This window comes from Martes martes, assembly GCF_963455335.1.
Source record: "Martes martes genome assembly, chromosome: 9".
Classification (NCBI taxonomy): Eukaryota; Metazoa; Chordata; class Mammalia; order Carnivora; family Mustelidae; genus Martes; species Martes martes.
In genome coordinates this window covers 137,302,956-137,321,984 of record NC_137896.1, presented here as the reverse complement: position 1 = coordinate 137,321,984, position 19,029 = coordinate 137,302,956, and the positions used below count along the sequence as shown (strand labels likewise).

The following is a 19,029-nucleotide window of genomic DNA, read 5'->3' as shown; positions in this document are numbered from 1 at the left end:
GGGGGGGGAGGGTTTATTTTAACTTTATTTATTTATTTACTTATTTGAGAGACAGCACGAGCAGGAGGGAGCAGCTGAGTGAGAGGGAGAAACAGACCCCATTGAGCAGGGAGCCTGACCCGGGGCTCAACTCCAGGACTCTAAGATCATGACCTGAGCCGAAGGCAGATGCTTAACGGAGCCACCCAGGCGCCCCTGGGGTTTTTGTTTTGTTTTGTTTTTCTTTGTTGTAGTTGTTGTTTTAGTCTCTACATCATTTATCTCTGCCCTGATCTTTATAATTTCCTTCCTTCTGCTCCTTTCGGGTTTTGTTTACTCTTCTTCTACCTCTTTTAGGTGTAAGGTTAGGTTGTTTGAGACTTTTCTTCCTACTTGAGGTAGGCTTGTAGAGCTACAGACTTTCCTCCTAGAACCGCTTTTGTTGCGTCTCAGACGTTTCGGACCCTTGTATTCATTTTCACTTGTTTCCGTGCAATTTCTGGTTCATTTGATTTCGTGGTTGACTCGTTTATCATTTAGCAGCTTGTTACTCCGCCTCTGTGTATTTGTGGTCTTTACAGCTCGTTCTCATGTTCTGTGTCCCCTCTGATACATCGTGATCAGAAAAGGTACATGGTATGGCTTCAGTGCTCTTGAATTTGTTGAGACTTGTTTTGTGGCCAAATATGTGATCTGGTCTGGAGAATGTTTTGTGCGCACTTGAAAAGAAAGCATTCTGCTGCTTTCAGATGGAATGTCCCAAATATATCTGTTAGATTCCTCTGGTCCCGTGTGTCATTCGAAGCCGTTGTCTCCTTGCTGACGATCCGCTCAGATGATGCGTCCGCTGACGCGAGCGGGTGTTGGAGTCTCCGCTGTTGTGTCGCTGTCAGCGAGCCTCCTCACCTTTGTCACAAACTGTTTCGTGTATTTGTTTGCTCCCCTGCTGGATGCGTAAATATTTACCATTGTTATACCTTCTTGGATGGTTCCCTTTATCAGTATATAGTGTCCTTTCTCTGTCTCTCTCTTAAAGTCTATTTTGTCTTATAGAAGCATTGCTAGCCTGCTTTTTTTCCACCTGTATTTGTGTGATAAATGTATTTCCATCCTTTCGTTTTCAATCTTCAGGCATCTTTATGTCCAAAATGAATCTCTTGGGGTTCCTGGGTGGCTCAGTGGGTTAAGCCTCTGCCTTCGGCTCAGGTCATGATCCCAGAGTCCTGGGATCAAGCCCCTCATCGGGCTCTCTGCTCAGTAGGGAGCCTGCTTCCCCCTCTCTCTCCGCCTGACTCTCTGCCTACTTGTGATCTCTGTCAAATAAATAAAATCTTTAAAAAAAAAAAACAAAATGAATCTCTTGTAGGCAGCATACGGATGGTATTTTGTTTTAATGCACTCTGTCACCCATTGTCTTTTGTCTAGAGCATTAAGTCCATTTACATTCAGAGTAATTATTGATAGATTTGTACTTATTGCCATTTTGTTACTTGTGTGATTGTGTAGTTTTTCTCTGATCCTTTCTTCTCTTGTGGTCTTTCATGGTATGTTGACTTTCTTGAGTGATACTCTCTTCTCTCTGTTCTTTGCACATCTAATAATGGTTTTGTGTTTCTGTTTCTATGTAGCATCTTCTGCATATGGCAACCAACGCTGATTTGTCGGTCACTGAAGTTTGAGCCCATTCTTTACTCCTCCCCCGCCCCAGTTTTTGGTTATTTTTGTGTCATATTTTATTTACATCATTTATTTTGTGAATGCCTTGACTGACTTTTATAGATACACTTACTTTTACTGCTTTTGTGTTTCTTTCTTTTCTTACTCTCCTTATGGTGTCTTCTTTCTACTTTCAAAGAGTCCCCTGTAAGATTTCTTGTAGGACTTGTTTCGTGGCCGTGAATTCCTTTAGTTTTTGTCTGGGGAAGTCTTCATTTCTCCTTCTGTGTTGGGGCCAAGCTCATCTTCTCAGTATTGTTCCAGTTTTAGTATCTGTGCTGCTGAAGCGAGCACACTTCTGTCCTGATAGACTTGCTGGATAGAGTGTTCTCGGCTGTAGATTTTTCCCTTCCAGCACTTTGAATGCATCGTCCCCATCCTTTCTGGCTTGGAAAGTTTCTGCTGCAAACTCCTCCGGAAGCCTTGGGGGTTTCTCTTGTGTGTGACTGTCTTCTGTCTTGCTGCCTGGCCTGTCGCTGCTTTTTGCCATTTTAATTATTACGTGTCTAGTGTGGACCAGCTTGGGTGGATTTTGTGGGAATTCTCTGTGCCTCGTGGATGTGGGTGTCTGTTTCCTTCCCCACATCAGGAAGTTTTCAGCTGTTATTTCTTCAAGTCAATGTTCTGCGCCTTTTTGCTCTCCTCCTCTTCTGGGATCCGTGTAGTGCGACTGTTGCTACACTCGTTGGAGTCGCTGAGTCCCCGGAGTCTTTTCCTTCAGTTTGCGTCATCCTTTTTTTTTTTCCTCTCACCTGCTCGGCTCGCTTTCCATTACTGTCTCCCACGTCACTAACGTGCTCCCCTAACCTGCTATTGCTTTCATCTCGCGTATTTTTAATTTCATGTACTGTGTTCTTCTCTCATTGGATCTTTTCTCTGTGTTGGGCTTTGACTGATCTCCTCCACTCTTTTCTCAAATCCAGTATCTTTATGATCATGAACTTCGCTCTGAACTTCTCCATCGCCTAGGTCTCTTGCTGCGGCTTTGTCCTGTTCTTTCAGCGGTGACCTACTCCTCGGTCTCCTTATTTTGCCTGTCTCTGTGTTAGGAAAGTCAGCTGTGTCTCCTGCTGTTGAAAGGAGCAGGCAGGTCGTGTGTTTTTAATGCCGTGGCCCTGGTCCTCTTCCGTGGAGGACACACAGCTGCTACAGAGACAAGGCTGGCCAGGGCCACTCTGCCAAGCGCCCACCGGCAGGGGTGTGGCAGGATGAGCTGTGTGCAGCAGTCCTCTTCCGTGGGGGATGGCGGCCACCACGGAGACCGGGGCTGGCGGGGGCCGCTGCGGGATGTGTACAGGCATGCGGGACAGACGGGGGTGCTTTAACAGGGTGTGTGCATTCTCCCAGGGAAGTCAAGGGATGCGTAGGTCTGTGCCGGTCCTCTGGGTGAGGGGACGCATGGCGGGCCCAGCTGGAGGGGTTGCACACAGTGCAGGCAGGTTAGGAATGACTCTGGATGGCTGTGTGGTTGTGCTGGGGGCAGGGGAGGGCGTGCTGCCCGCCAGCTGCCCTCTTTTCTTGCACAAGTCCCTCAGGAACTCCCCCTCCCGCAGGCCCCGGGCAGTTTTCAAACTGCTTCTGATCTGGATCTCGTGGGCTCTTTGCCCTGCTGTCCCTGTGAGGGCAGGGACCCAGCTTCCCAGTACCTCTGGGCTCTCCCAGAGCCAAGCCGGCTGGTTTTTAAAGTTGCAGGCTTGAGGTCCTGCTGGTTGTAAGAACTCACACAATTCAGCCCGTCTCATGTTCAAGTCCAGACGGTCTGGAGATTCGTCTGCCCCGTGTGGGGTCCCTGGTGAGCTCATCCATTTCTCACCCCTCTCCGCACCCACGGCCCCCCTCCTGTGGCTGCCCAGGGTTTACCTCCCAACCGCATCTCTGTCCTTCCTGCTCTCTTGGATGTGTCGGCTTCTCTGCCTTTCGGTGTGGGGTTTGTGCTGCCCTGAGGTTATCTTCCGGGTTGTTTGCCTTGACGTTATCTGGCTGGATCCGTGGGACCGGCTGAGCTTAGGGCCTCCCACTCGGTCCCCTCTTTGAAAGTTGTTCTTCATTATTTTACTTGGTGCTGGGGCTCCTTTCAAAGGGTACAAATGAACCACTGAGGCCAAGCAAGGCCTGTAGTTCACCTCATTCCCGAGCTGCGGCGCCGACCTTCCCCCGTGTCCTGACCGGCGCCGTAGGGGGTAATGACCAGTGGCGTTACCTGTTTCCCCACCCGGTGCAAGCGCACGTTCTTAGCCTAAGGTGTCGGGCAGCTGTACGTGTGGATGTGTGCCTCCTGATCCTGTCTCCTGAACTTTGTCAGAGCAGATCGGAGACATAAAAACAGCCGAGAAGTATTTTCAAGACGTGGAGAAAGTCACCCAGAAACTGGATGGACCGCAGAGCAAGACAATGGTCTTAATGAACAGGTGAACCTCGGCAGACTCTGTTTTCTCAAATTTCCCAAGAGCTCAGACGCCCTGAGTAAAGCCCCTTGGGGTAGGCGTGCCACCCGGTGCCCCAGACCTGACCCGCAGGTCTGTCACCACCCAACGCGCCCACTGATGTCTCCTTGAACTTAGCACCTTTCAATCTCAGCAGATTTTAAATGTTTATATTGTCCCCGTTTTCAGCATAAATGTGCGTAAGTGTTTGTCCTCTCTAGCCTCCCCCAGCTGCTTTGACGCCCCATTTACATGTCCGTGGGAGTCGCACACACGGGGTGGGGGTGGGGGTGGGTGTCATTAAGATGGAGCCTGTGCCCAGTGCAGAGCTCACGCCACCGCAGAAAGTGACCATCACGCCAGTGTCCGTTTGTCCAGCGGGAAGGCACTGAAGTCCTAGGTCACCCAGCAGGAGTGCCATCTGCCAGCCAGGGCGTGATGTGCTTCATCCAGCCGCGGTGTCCCCCCACCCCCAGCACCAGGCTGCTCAGAGTTGCCCTGCGGAGATGGGGCGCCCCCGCCCGCGCCCTCCGCCCCTCCGCCCACTGCCCCTGCCCTTTATGTTCCAGAGCGTTCCTGCACCTCGGCCAGAATAACTTCGCAGAAGCCCACAGGTTCTTCACAGAAATCCTCAGACTCGACCCGACAAATGCCGTGGTAAGGTCCCACGAGAGCCAGGGGCTCACAGCCGGGGCCCGTGCCGCGTCCACGGGCGTCCGTCCCAGCGGGGGTGCGGGTTCCCGGCAGGGCCAGCCTCGGCGGCTCCCCCCGCCACTCGCCCAGGACGTGGCCCCCGAGCAGACCGCCGGCCGCCGGGTCTGAGCCTGTGCGTGCGTCCTCCCCTCCAGGCCAACAACAATGCCGCCGTGTGCCTGCTCTACCTGGGCAAACTCAAGGACTCCCTCCGGCAGCTGGAGGCCATGGTCCAGCAGGACCCCAAGCACTACCTGCACGAGAGCGTGCTCTTCAACCTGACCACCATGTACGAGCTGGAGTCCTCCCGCAGCATGCAGAAGAAGCAGGCGCTGCTCGAGGCGGTCGCCGGCAAGGAGGGCGACAGCTTCAACACACAGTGCCTCAAGCTGGCCTAGGACGCTCGCCCTCTGGAGCCCCGGGGCCTCTGTGAGCGGCGTGCGCCGGAGCTCCTACAGGGAACCACCGGCGGCGTCAGTAAAACCTTTCGCAGGTGCGGGGAGCCGTCTGCGTGCGGAGCCGCACGGAGGCCGGACTGGCGGGCAGCTCGTCCGACTGCAGCGAGCTCGGTGCCCGCGGCTCTGCCGGCGGTTGGGAGTCCGGGGGTGACAGGCTCTGGGGATGGCGGGCAGGGGCCGCAGTGGCTCCGAGGAGGCCCTGGGTCCCTTTTGTTCATTCTCGGAGGCCGAGCTGCTTCATCTCGTAATTCTGAATATGCTCGGAGAAAAGCTGAAAACCATAAACCGTCCTCCCTCTGTGACCCCGCACCTCCCTCTGTAAATCCCCGCACCTCTGGGCGCAAAGGCAGAGAAGCACCAAGCAGACCGCCCCGCCCCTGCTCTCCTTCCCCCTCACGTCCCAGAACTACACGCATCACTTTGATTCACCCGATTCCTTTCCAGCTGACGCCACACGCCGTGGCCGGGCCCGGCGACAGGGCAGGATTCCTCCGTATTTCTTCTGTGGTTCGTACGTCCCAGGGAGGAGAGAGGGGCCCCGAACGCAGCACGCACCGCGAGGGAGTACACGGAGCGTGCACGAGCAGGCGCACTCGGAGGTCTTTCTGAACCAAGCACGCGTCGATTTCGGTGTTTTTTCGTCGTGCGTGTCGGGGCTGTCGCTTCAGTATTTACAGAGTAGCGGGAGGCGATTTCAGCTCTACCCACTAGGTCCTCTGGTTGGTCTGATAAGCCAGGTGACAGATGAGCAGGAGAAAGGTTTAATTACGTACAAGGGACCCATAAGGACAGGAGCCCCAAGGACTAGCCAGGCAGTTGAGGCTTCTGTACCATCCTGAGCTAAGGCAGGGGCTGGGGGCTGGGGCTTCAGTGGGGAAGGCAGGGGGATTCACAGAACTTTGCCCCCCTGGACAGGTAAGAGTTTATAGCTGGGAACCGCTCCCCCTCTGAGCGAGACCCCCCACCCAAACCCTTCTACGTAGTTCAGGGAGAGCTAAATGTTTTTCTTAAACCTGCTGCATCCTGACTGTCTTCAGCTCGAACTAATCCATTTGCCGAAGTAGCCTATGTGGGGGGACACATATGCTCTGCCTGCCACTGTCCTACCTTTGATGTCTCCGGGAATTTCTGCTCCCCCCCACCCCCCGCCCCGGGAACTGAGCAGCTCACTGACCTCGCCTCCTAGTCCTGAGAGTAGCTTCGTTCCATTAAGCAGTTGGGCCTCATTTCGGGAGGCAGCAAGAGGGCTGCCGAGTCGGGCCGAGGGCGAGTAACCCGGTGTTTGCTGAGAGGCCTTTCTGTGGGGACAGCAGGAAACCAGGCCGAGGCAGCGGCCATCAGACGGTGGCCCTGGCCTGCAGTGTGACCGTCACTAGTGAGCTTTCCGCGTGGCCCACACAGCAGTGGGCACAGAGACTGTCCACACGGGAGCCGGGGTGGTTTCCCCGAGTGTCTGGGGGGGCGGGGCCCGGCCCCAGCTGCCCTGACTGCAGGAAACGGCCAGTTCTGGGTCCCGACAGCCCCAGGTGAGCAGGGCCGGGGGGGGTGGAGACGTCAGTTTGGAGAGTTGCAGCCAAATGTAGGAGGAAAACAGAAGTTGGGACCTGGTCCATTTTACAGGTAGAAGACAGAACCTCAGAGCCCATGAGCGCGTAGACTCTGTGGTCCGCGGAGGCATGTTAGGGAAGCACAGGGTCCGCGCCGCCCCCCCCGCCCCCTTCCATCAGAGCACCCAGAGCAGGACTAAATCTGGTTCCCAGTGAAGTCGTTTCAGTGACCCGGCCTGGTTATTTACGGAAGTGCAGAAAACAGGGCTCGCCGTATAGGCTCTATTAAATCTGCTTTGCTGGAACGTTCCATAAAAGGTCCTAGATGAATCTCGGAAGCCTCTCCAAGGACCTGCCGTCAGACTTTGCCTGCAGTACATCCAGATTTAGGTGAATTCCTCTCTTCTCAAGGTCCCCAGAATATCCTGGGGTTCCTGGGCCTGCCAAGAAGTGCCCTTCCTTGCAGACCCGGCCAGGCTGCCGGGCATCCTGTAAGCCAGGGGCCGGGCCGATGTTCCCCCAGGGTCGTACTGGCTCCATAAAGTCAGCCTTAGTTCCCGCAAGCTGATCGTCTCAGAGTCTCCACATCGCTTTCAGATAGAACGTTCTCGTCAGAGCCTAGTAACGTAACAAACCTTCTCGGTCGCGTCCTGTCAGCACCGTGAAATCAGCGCGCTCGTCCCGCACGAGGCCACTGAGGTGAGAATCCTAAGTTGGCAGATTCTGGAGGGATCAGGTAGCAAGAAACATTGTTTCATTTTTGTTCACAAAGGTGTATCTTAAATAGTTGAAACCTTAAGAGAAGGTGGTCTCCTTAAATCTGGAAAAACGAAAGAACGGGCGGTGTTTCAAAGCGGAAGTCACGGAAGTACGGTCTCCTGAACTCGTGCAGCCCCCTTGTTCCGCTTGAACCCCTGATCCGTCCGTTCCAGAAAGCCTTCCCCAGCTCACTTTTCGGGTTGCGAGACTCTCCGAAGCCCGTCCTTGTCGCGTCCATTCCTTGACTGTCCCTGGAGGTGAGGTGCTTTGCGGCAATGCTGTGGCCCCAGCGTCACGGTAAAGCAGCGGGTCTGTAACCACTGCCCGCGGCTCAAGACCCCAGGAGAGTTCGTTATCAGGGAATTGACCGAGCAAGGTGCTTGTTTCCGTACATTTTAAGGTAACTGGAAGTACAACCAACAGTCGCCAGGGCATACTAGGTTTCTAGGAGTTTCACGGAATTTATAGAACATACTCACACTCACCCCTACGGCGCAACCTAAGAAAGCTTATCGTCGTGTATGTGACATGCTTTCCATAGAGTCCGCACCAGATGAGCCTCCTTAACCCAACGTCATTCTTTGTGTAAGTGAGAACAAATCTTGTGAGATGGTCCAGGGACCCTCTGGAAATTCTCAAAACGTAGTTCAGAGTCAATGAAGGCCTTATTTAGAATTTGATTCTGGGAATTTTGTCCAGAATATCAGCACATTTGCACACTTGACGGAAGAGGGTCACAGACCATTGTCAAAGAGAGTACTTAATTAGGTCGTTTTCTTCCAAGTGCCAAAAACGTAAGACCTGGTGCACAACCTTGGCTCCTTGGCACATTATTTAAAGGGTGTAAAGAAACTTTCACAGTCTGTTAACAGCAAAACTGAAGTCCAAGAAAATTTCATTTTAAGAGTAAAAACCAATTTTGTTCTGCTTGCTCTGATATTAAAACTGAATTTTAACCTTAGCCAGCTTGACTACACATTAAAATTTCTCTTCAAAGATTTCCTTTTCCAGGGACTCAGTCCGTTAAGCATCTGGCTCAGGTCATGATCCCAGGGTCCTGGGTTGGAGCCCTCCTCAGGGGCTCCCTGCTCAGCGGGGAGTCTGCTTCTCCCTCTGCCTCTGGCCCTCCCCCCTGCTTGTGCGTGCATGGTGCTCTCTGATAAATAAAACCTTTTTCTTTTTTTTAAGATTCTTTTTCCACAAACCTGCAGCTTTCTTCGGCCTCACCAAAAGTGTATCTGCGTTCCTCAGACCTCCTTGTACCAAAATCACATTTTCCTTGCATACGGGAATGTTTTCCTTAATATTTCTAGTAGCTTCGATCACATTAGAATTTTTTAAATCTGAGACATTTCTAGGGGATGCCAACACCAGTTGTGAACTCTCACATTAGTATTCTCTGGATTGTAAAACGTATACCAGTTTGCCGGTTTCTAGAGACCAAGGCTTCCCGTTGGTACAGTTTGGGTCCACGTGGCACAAAAACGTGTTTGCTAGTAGACACAGGTATCTTTTAGTTGCTCTCTAAAAGGGAGCCAAACTAGGGAACCCCACCCCTCTTCCCGGTCTGCTGAGAAACCTCTCCCTCAAGTCTGCATTTCCAAGCACTGCTCTGAGTCCCGGGGGGGCCGGGAGTAGAAGGTCTACACCGCGGAGGCACGGAGAGGCTCCAGGTCTCTGGCTGGAGGTCAGGGGCTTAAGCGCCTGTTCCCACTCCCCGGCCGCCGCTGCCGAAGGTTCCCTTCCCCGTTCGGAAGAGCGACCGTCCCGTCCCGGCCTCGTCCTCTGACCGATGTGGCCGCCGCGCACACAGGAGCGGGGGAGGTCTCAGGGCTGGTAAAGACGGGGCGGGAGTTGCTTCTGCAGCCACGCTTGTGGTGGGGAAGAGATGGCAGGACCTTCCCAGGTCCCAGAGAGCGGGAGCAGCCCGCGGGTCAACGGCGGGACCTTCACCCCCCCCCCCACCCAGCTCAGTGACCTCAGCCGGGCCGCTTTCCCTCTGGGGACACACTTTGATCCTCGCTTGGGGAAAAGGCCTGCACAGAATTAAGTTAAAAAAATAATCCTGTCAGGCTCCGGATATCAGCTGAGGTCACAAGTCGGGCCACACCAGGGGTCCCCCTCTTATCTTCTTTGTTACCGACTGATGTCAGGAGGTCGTCCACGCGAGGGCTCCAGGTCTCGGACATTCCCCGTGGCCTGGGACCTGGGAAGGGCATCCCCGCAGCCTCTGGGGACGGCAGCCGGACAGAGGGGAGCAGCCGGGCTCCGTCAGCCTGTCTGACGTCTCGGGGACCGCTTGTACCAAGCCGCTGAGAAATTAAAGCTACAGCCGTCCTTTCAACAACGATTTTGGGATTTTTAAGTCTTTTGGAGGTGTCTGCATCTAATTAAAATAGGCATCGCGTTCTGTTTGATTTGGAAGCCCTTGCTGTTACACGTGCGGCTTCCGAGCTCGTGGAGCTCCCGACGGCCTCCCACCTTCGTCACCGCGGCGGACGTGCCCCCGCGGGCTGGCCGCGGGGTGCTGGGGCCCCGGCTGCACGCATCTGCCTCCCGTGTGGCCGCGGACGGGGTGCACCCACGCTTGGGTCTGGCCGGAGTTTGGAGCCCCCGACCTGACCAAGCCCGGTTCTCAGGACACGGAACAAGCTTAGAACCTGCCGCTCCCGCGGCTCCCCCAGCTTCCGCCGTCACGGTTCTGGAACAGACGTTAAGCCGGGGTGCTGGGGGCGGGGAGAGTAATTCTTCGGATTTTAAGGGCGGAATTTGCACCGGGTGTCCACTTTGATTCTGCCGTGACTCCTTCGCTGGGTTAAGGGAGTCCCTAGCCGGGCCGCTGCACTCCGTTTCCGCTTGGTCCTTCCCGCAGACACCAGTGCGGCCGCCGTCTGGGACGGGCGCTCCCCGAAGCCGTTTTCCTCCGAAGAGCCCGTTCAGAGGCTCCGTCGTCCGCGCGTCCGAGCAGGACGGAGGCTGCGGTCACGGGAGGACGGAGGCTGCCGTCAGAGGCGGAAAGGTGTACGGGGCGAGGAGCGGAGGCAGCCCCCGCAGGACGGGGAAGGGGCGGCCGTCTCGGCCCCGAGAGCTCACGCTCGGAGTCGGCCGCCAAACCGAGACCTGCTGGGCGCGAGCGGGCAGGTGGGGTGACGCGTGTGTCGGGCTTCCCAAGAGAACGGAGGTGCCTCCGGTGACCCGCTGATCTCGGACCCCAGGCGGGCGCTCCCGGAATGGGGCCCTCCCAGCACCCGCGAGACGATGACGGGGCCGAGGACGACAGCCCTTGACCAATCGAGAGCTCACGCGGCGGACAGAGCGCTGCGGTGGCTTCGGGCCGGTCCCCGGTCAGTTCAGCCGCGGGAGTGCCCCAGCCGGCCGACCGCCCAGGGAGAACGTGCTCGCGCGACTCGAGGCCCGGCGGTGGGGAGGGAGCCGCAGGCAGGAGGACGCGCATGAGAGCAACACAGGTTAACCCCCTCCGCCGAGCTTGGGCCTCTCGGAGCCAGACTGACGCCTTAGAGCAACGTGTCCCCGCGCTGGGCGCACCTTGCTGTGCGGAAATGTCCTTCAGGTTGGTGCGCGACCCGCCGTGGATCGAACCTGACACGCGATCCACTCACCCCCACGTGGAGTCCCCGAGCTGGGGGGCGAGCACTCCGCAGCCCTCGACGGCGTCTCCCGCGCCTGCCGGCTTCTCGGCTGTGGCTTCCTAGAGGCCCCCGGGCAAGGCGTCTGCCTCCCGGGCCCATCACGGCCAGCGGCGCGGGGCCAGACGCCGGTCTGCGGGGCGGGCTCACCGGGCCGGGGCCTGTGTCTGCCCCGTGGCAGCTGAGCTGTGGGACAGAAGACACAGCAGACAAAAACCGACCACCTCCGGGAGGAAAAGAAAAATAGGAACCAAGCGTGCTCGTGACAAACGTCCGCAAACTGTTCCAGCCGAGGAGCGAGTGCTGCGAGCGCGCGTCCTCGCCGGAGTTGACAAGGGCCGGACAGTCTGTTCTCCCTTCCCTGAGACCCGCAGGCGGAGACCGGGGCCCCGGCCCGGTACAAGCCCTCGCCTTCTGCGGGCCGCGCCGGTCGGAGGCCCCGGAGCTCCGGCAGCAGCCGCGGAGGGAGGCGGGTCCGGCCGGTACGGACGCTGCCGTCTGCAGGGCACGTCTGCAGGGGACGAGACGATTCTCCTACGCCCGCTGGATTTCTTGGCCCAATGATCTCAGTGACGCATAAGGGAGGTGAACGGAAAAGTTTGATCGCGTAGGGACGGGGGACCCGTAAGAACACGAGCCCCAAGAGCAAGCCAGACGGTTGAGGCTTCTGTGCCATCCTGAGCTAAGGCAGGGGGCGGGAGCATTCTCGGGTCGTGCAGGTGAGAGCTTATGGCTGGTGACCAGTCCGAGCGAGGCCCCATCCAGGCCCCCCGAGGGAGCTGAGAGGGAAGGACTGTTCTGGTGCCCACCGGGCCTTGGTTGCCTTCAGCTCCGACCACCCCAGACCACCCCACACGTGACAGTGGCATTTGGGTCCGGCGTCCTGCTGCTCAGCAGTCATTTCCTGCTTTTAAAGAAAATCTAAAGTACCTGAGAACTGCTTCACCAGGGAGCTGCTGGCAGGAGTCCTTTAAAGATGTAGCTCTTGGGGCGCCTGTGGGGCTCAGTTGTTAAGCCTCTGCCTTCAGCTCAGATCACGATCCCGGGGTCCTGGGATCGAGCCCCCAATCGGGTTCCCTGCTCGGCGGGAAGCGTGCTTCTCCCCCTCCCCGTGCTTGTGTTCCTCTCTCACGGTGTCTCTGTCAAGTAAATAAAATCTAAAAAAAAAAAAAGGAAGTAGCTCTTGGGGCACCTGCCTGCCTCAGTCCACAGAGCATGTGACTCAGTGTCCAGGTCAGGAGTTCAAGCCCCGGGTTGAGCACAGATTACTCAAAAATCTAGCTCTTCTAACACATTTTAAAATATAATCCATTTTAAAGACTGGGATATAGGGGCCTCTGGGTGGCTCAACCGGTTAAGCATCTGCCTTCAGCTCAGGTCGAGATCCCGGGGTCCTCGGATCAAGCCCTACATCCGGCTGCCTGTTCAGCGGGGAGCCTGCTCCTCCCTCCGCCCATCCCCCCCACACTTGTGCACTGTCAAATAAAATCTTAAAAAAAAAAAAGACTGATATAAACATTTATTGCATAAAGCAAAACTGTGTTTCTATCCATTTTTGTAATAAAAACACACACATACAGTATTTACCCGGCAAACAGCCTCATCACACCTCTTAAAATACAGATTATACGTTAAGAGAAAGAGCCAAAAGGACTGAGATACTAAAGTTTTCAGAGCTTTCTCTTTGAGGAGAAAAATAAAACCCGGTGAGGTCATTTGAATCCCTTCAGCTTGAGGGTTTTCCTCCAAATACGGCGGCTCTGGGGAGGTGCGCGGGCCCGTCCCTCCAACCTGGGCCACCAGCACGAGGGGTCCTGTGGGGCCTGTCTGTGGACCGCGAGCTCGCCAGCCCCAGGTCACTTGTGCGTGGGGCAGAGGGTACGGCACAGACTCCTGCAGGACAGACCCACGGTTCCCCTGGATACTGGTATCTGCGCCCCAGATTCTCCCCCTTCCCCAGCCTCGTTTGTGTGACCGGCACCGCCAGGCAGGAGGGCGCCAAGGCGGCTTCGGAGCCACACTCGACCCCGCGGGCTGGGGCCCGGGCATCTGCAGGGCCCCCCAGTGGCCACCTCGCCCCTTCAAGGCGGGAGGGGGAGCCGCTGCCCCGCCCGGGAGAGGTGGCGTGGTCCATCCAGTTCACACACTTTTCCTTTATCTTAAGATTTAAGTAAACGCATCCCTAGACCATATCCCAGAGCCAAACAGAGTGACCCACTAACCCTGAGTGCGCCCTGCTCTGCTGGACCCTGGGGACTGGCGGTGACACAGACCCGGACCAGTGCCCACCCCACTCCGTCAAGGCCACTCCGTCAGGCACAGTGGAGACACAACCCCGTTGTCCCAGCAGCTGGTCGCCCTGGGGCCCACGTGTGTAACATCCAGTGGGGGGGGGCACGGGGGGGGCTCGGCGCCCAGCGGCATTGAGTGGGGAGGGAGGAGAGGGATAGTAGGGGGGTCAACGCCCAGCGGCACGTGGGTGTAGCTCCTGCCGGTCACCAGGAGAGGAGGGGGCTCCCTATAGCTCCACACCACCAGCACCGGGTCCCCCACTTTCCTCCCGGGGTTCCAGGCCCCAGCAGCAGAGGCTGGCCCGCCGCCCCGGGATCTGGGGAAGGCTCCTGCCCAGCACCTCTCTCTCTCCCCTTCCAGGGGGGCCCACGCTGCCCCCACCCGGCCCTGGGCCACCGGGGTCGCTGTCCTGTTCTCAGGCCGGACAGGACCAGACCACGTGCCAGGACCACCAGCGCATCCCGGCCGCAGAGCACAGCCCCGTGTGCTCGGAAAACACTGAGCAGGGGAGGGAGGCCGGAGCGGCCGACCAGTTCGGAGGGAAGCGGCTCGAGGCGGGTTGCGCTGGACTCGAGGGCGGTGGAGGTTTCCGGCAGCGCCGAGCCTCGGGCCCCGACGTGCACTCACTGGAGCGGCCGGCTCTGGGCTGTGGCTCTGCCGCCGGCATCTGCAGCTCCGGCCAGACCTGCGGCCCCTGCCCGGCAGCCCCGGCTCCGCAGCGCGCTCTGCTCTCCCCGCCCCTGCTCGGCCCCGGGATCATCGCGGGGCTGCGTGCGAAGCTCCTGTCGCCCGCCAGGGCCTGAAGCAAAACCACGCTGGAGGGAATTCCAGGGACAGGGATGGGGACGGCTGAGTGGCCATCGCTCCCGGGACGCGCCACAGCGGCAGAGCTGTTTGCACGGACTCGAGCTTTCTGAGCAACTAGGACAATCCCGGACGGCAAAATCTGCACCTGCCCTCCGGGGGCCGTCGGGCTTCGTCCTCCGCCTCCTGGGCTGTTAAGGGAAGAGCAACCCCCGGACCCTGGTTTCCTCCGACCCTGGCGTCTGAGCGACTCCGGCGTGTCCTGTGTGCTGCACACGAGGACTCTTCCAATGGAAAGGTCACAGAGGTCACGAAATTTAGCAAGTCCAGTGAGCCATTAAGTAGCAGGTGTCGGGCACCCGGCAAGAGACAGGAACACCGGCCCCTGCAAGGACACGAGCCCACGCCGCTGCCCCGGGGGTGGGTCCCTCTGCTGGGCTGTCCTTCCAGGTCTCCACGCACCAGCCCCCCGCATCAAGCCCTGTGGGGCCCCCTGCAGAGAAGGGAGAAGCCACCTCCGGAGCACCCCCTCCCCACACGGCCTCGCGTGCTGCATGCCGGAGGCGAGCTCACGAGGGTCCTGGCTCGGCTCCAGCGTGCTGGAGGAGTTGGCGCGCATTTGCTGGGAAGGACAGGATCGTAGACGTGTCCGGCTTTGTGGCCAGAAGCCGGCTCCGGCACCAGCTCGGCGTCACTTGCTCTTTGCTTTGGAGCCTCCTGGAGACTCTAACGGCCGCCGCGAGCAGGACGTTCAGAAACAGGCTACGGGCCGCAACTGGCCAAGGGGCTGGAGTCTGCAGACCGCGTTCTAGAACACCAGGCACGCCGCACGCGCCCCCAAGAGGGTTTCTGCATGAATGTCCCATTCCCCTCAGTCCGACAACAAAGGGACTGAGGGTGTGGGGTCTACACAGCATGAACTGTGCGGCCCTGTTAACCAACTGGGTTTCAAGCCTCAGTTTCCCTTCTTCTTAGGGGATTACAGGAGTTTGTTACTAATTCATCAGCCTTCGGTTCCTCACCCTCCCCAAGCTTTTGTTCCCACAAAGCAAACTGTGTGTCCCTCTGGCCCCAGCCCTCCACGGCTCCCCATCCCCAAACCAGGAACCAGGGTCCCAAATTCAGGGAGGTCTGTCCCCACCACCCCCATACCATGTCTCCACCGCACTGCAGCCACCCTGGCCTGCAGCCAAGGGGCGCCTGCCTGTCCTGCTGCTGGGCCCGTGCACCTGCTGCGTCCCACAGCTGGCAAGCTGTGCCTCCAGTGTCGGACTGAATGACGTCCCCCACGATTCGTAAGTTGAACCCATCATCCCCCGTGAGGCGGGATTTGGAGAGAGACCCTTCAGGAAGTAACTAAGGTCAAGTGCAGACAAAGGGCTGGTCCTGCACCAAGAGGACCAGTGTCCTTGCACGGAGGGAATGCACGCCTCCTCCAGCCACGGAGCAGGGCGCCCAGGACGGTGAGGGGGGTGTGGGGCTCCAGGTCACATAGCGCGAGTCACGTGTGCACACCACCACACAGGTGTGCACGGATCACTCATTCGGACCCTCCCTGGGCTGCTCGGGCCTGTGCCCGTTGGCCTACCCTGGGCTGCAGTAGGTGCTGGGACCGGACACCCCGCCCCCACCCCAGCCGTGAGGCCCTTGAGGACCAGGCCGCACCAGTGCGCACCAGTCCGGCCTGACAGGGCAGGTGCCCCGTGAAATGCTGGAGTCGCCCCACGCGGCCCCGAAGGCAGGTGCAGCCCCCCTCCCCCGTATGACAGTTAAGGACCCACAGGTGGCACCAAGGTCGAGAGCACCCTGACCCCGCCGGCCCCACTCAGCCCAGGCCAGGCGGGGGGTACGACATACCGCCAAGCACGTACCCTGAAGACTATGAAACACTCGATCAAACAGACCCTGGTTAGGGGCTTTCACGCGGGTCCCCGCCAGAGCCACCGGCTTGAGGCGTTGACGAAAGACATTCCCGGGAAGGTCATCTCTGCGTCTAACTTTCCGTGGCTGCTTTAAGCAACACCCGTGGCTCCTGGAGCCCACCGTGGCGGTGGACAAGAAACAGAAGACACTCGTCAGGAAGGGACAGGAACGGGACGGGCGCTGTGAGGGAACCCGGGGGGGGGGGATCACAGGCCAGGAGGGCGGCACGCAGAGGCCGGAGGCGGACAGGGGCAGCCTGTCACCTGCATGGTGGCCTGGGGCACAGCCAGTCCCCCGCCCGGTCACTGGTGCGCGAGCCAGCTACCGGTGGGACCGGCAGGCTCCCAGCAGGGGGCTCCTGGGACGGGCGCCATCTCCTCCTCAGCCCTTACGGAGGGGACCCACCCCCCCACCCTTTCCCGGGCTCCTACTGGCCCAGGCAAGAGGGCCTTTCTCCCCCTGGGGGGTGGGGGGCAAGCGAGGTTCCTCCACTCCTGCCGGAAGAGGGGGGACCCCAGCCAGGCTGGCCCCAGGCCCAGGCCCGGGGCAGGGCTCGATGCTCACGCTGCCCACAGGGTCGAGTGACCTTCCAAACCTTAGGCCGGGGCCTCCGGGGTCACGTGCGAACAGGATCGCTCCGCGCGAGTTCCCAGCACGCGAGCGGCACAAGGTCAACGTGAGCACGGGTCTCTAGGAAGCGGATCGCATCTGCCGCAGGACCCACCGGGAGGTCACTTTGCAGGCCGCGTCGTGCGGGAGCGGACGCCGTCACCGGAGCCGCCCTGGCCTTCCTCCCCGGGGCCGCCCCACCGGCGATCCTGCGGCCGGGCCCGCGGGCCAGCCCGGGCGGCGCGGGGACCGGGAGGTGGGAGAGGCCAGCCAGGGGACCGCTGACCGGGCTGAGGGACCACACGGGAGCACCCGCAGGACCCGACAGCCACCCCCGACGGTGGGCTCCGCTCCCACTCAGGGAACCTTACGTGAAGGGCCACGTCAGAAAGGACAAGACCAGGTGCCGAAGGGTCCGCGGCCAGAGTGACGCCCAGGGCAGAGCCGCAAGGAAAGGGTCCCGGTCTGAGCGTCAGAGACGGGGGCACCACCCGCAGGACCCCAAGACCGTTGGAGATGGCAGGGGGAGGCAGGGTCAGCCTCAGAATTCCCGCCGGAGCCACCCCTACCCCTGGTGTGGGGGGCGGGTCCCCCTGCACGTGGGCCGCCCTTGGCCACCTGCTTCCACCCTGGTCCTCCCCGGTGACCTTCCCCACCACCCCCCAGAAGGCCCGGGCCGGAGCCTCCTGCCCCTGCTGCCCCCGCGGCTCTCGTGGGAAGGTGGGGAACGAGACCGTGCGGGTTTCCTGAAGCTGCCGCGGGAAGTCAGCAGACGGAGGGACTGAGGGCGACACTGGTGTGTCCCTCTCACGGTTCGGGGGCCAGGTGTCTACACGCCCGTTTCCCACAGGCTCTAGGGGCGCCCCCGTCTCTCTCCCCTTCCAGCGCGGGCGGCGGGCGGCTGTGGCTACGGCCTCCGCCCTCACACACCCACCTCCCGCGGGAGCCTCTCCCGTCTCACGGGGTCGCCATCCGGAAGTCGGGGCCCACCCTCACCCGGGAGCACCTCATCGAGATCCTGACCACAGCCGCGAAGAGGTCCCGTGCTGGGTTCCCAGCTGACGTCACTCTGGCTGATGGCTGTGGCCCTCGGGCCACCCGCTCCGCGGCGAGCGTGCGCGGCTGACAGCAGGTGTATTCAATACGCGACAACCTGTCACACCTGCCACGTCCCGAGCCCCTCGGGACCCTCCCCGGGGCCCTGCTCCCCCTACGGAAGACAAGTCCGGGCACAGAAGCTGAGGGATCTTCCCACAGCCGCACGGCTCCGCGGGCAGCGGAACCGGACGGCCTCGGGGAAGGGTCCGGCCTCTGCCCTCCCACCCGACAGGACACGCACCACCTCGGGTCCTGGCAGGGCTCCCTTTCTGTCCTCTGCGCCGCTGGGAAGTGTGTGGAAGTGGAGGCGCCTCTCACCTCTCGGAGGATCCCGGGGGGCTGGGGGCGTGGGGCGGCCCCGGGCAGTTCAGAGTCCGCAGCTCTGACGGCAAGACGTGGCCACAGCTGGAAGGCCCGGCCGGGGCGGCAGGACTCGCCTCCGAAGGCGCGTCTCCCCGTGCCTGGCTCGGCCACTGTCCCGTCTTGGTCCCTGGGCCCCACCGCGCCCCCCGCCGTGTTCTGCGAGGGCAACTACAGCGTCAGGTGCCACCTCGGCCTGTCCCACCAGAGCCCCCCGTGCGCACAGAAGACGCTCAGGCACGAAAGCAAACCCGGTCGATCTCGCGGACTGTCCGTCGCCAAGCGGCTCTGTCACGTGTTAGAGTCCACTTGGGTTTTAGGACAGGCGACCGGGGGACCCCGGGGACTTCGGGAAGTTTGTGTAAAATAAATACAAGCACGTTTAACACGGGAAAGAGGCTAAAGTGTAGCGACAACGGAAGAGGAAAGAAGAGGGTTTTGAGGAGGGTCTTGGAGAAACTCACTTCCTTCCAGAACACGCCCGACATCCCTCGGCGAGGTCGCTGTGCACACAGGCCCCAGGGCCCAGCTGCAGCGACAAGCCAGCCCCAGACCCCCTGGCCTGGGGTTTTGCCCCCGGCCGGGATCGCTCCTAGTGCCCTGGCCCCACTGCCTTCAAGAGGAGGCTTTGAAAAATCAGGCCCTAAGGCAGAAAACTGAACAGAATAGACAGAAATTCAGAAAAGGGCTCGTACTCCCAGGGACACTGGCCCCAGCTTCC

The 19,029-nt window shown here is 59.4% G+C and overlaps 2 protein-coding genes across 3 annotated transcripts in view; both read left to right on the top strand.

The window, feature by feature from the left end:
• TRAPPC12 (trafficking protein particle complex subunit 12) overlaps nt 1-5,570 on the top strand; it is a 73,772-nt gene extending 68,202 nt beyond the window's left edge. Inside the window, exons 10-12 of one of the 2 annotated variants that reach the window (XR_013967443.1) lie at nt 3,998-4,103; nt 4,688-4,775; nt 4,967-5,570. Coding sequence is in view for 1 of the 2 variants with exons in the window: in XM_080813962.1 (XP_080670088.1) it covers nt 4,003-4,103; nt 4,688-4,775; nt 4,967-5,209 (432 nt within the window). In the remaining variant the exon portion in view is untranslated. The remainder of the gene's footprint in view (nt 1-3,997; nt 4,104-4,687; nt 4,776-4,966) is intronic. The other variant, XM_080813962.1, reaches the window with a different exon arrangement.
• The window catches only part of RPS7 (ribosomal protein S7), a 261,270-nt gene that overhangs the window by 175,299 nt on the left and 66,942 nt on the right, over nt 1-19,029 (top strand). The window lies entirely within an intron of this gene.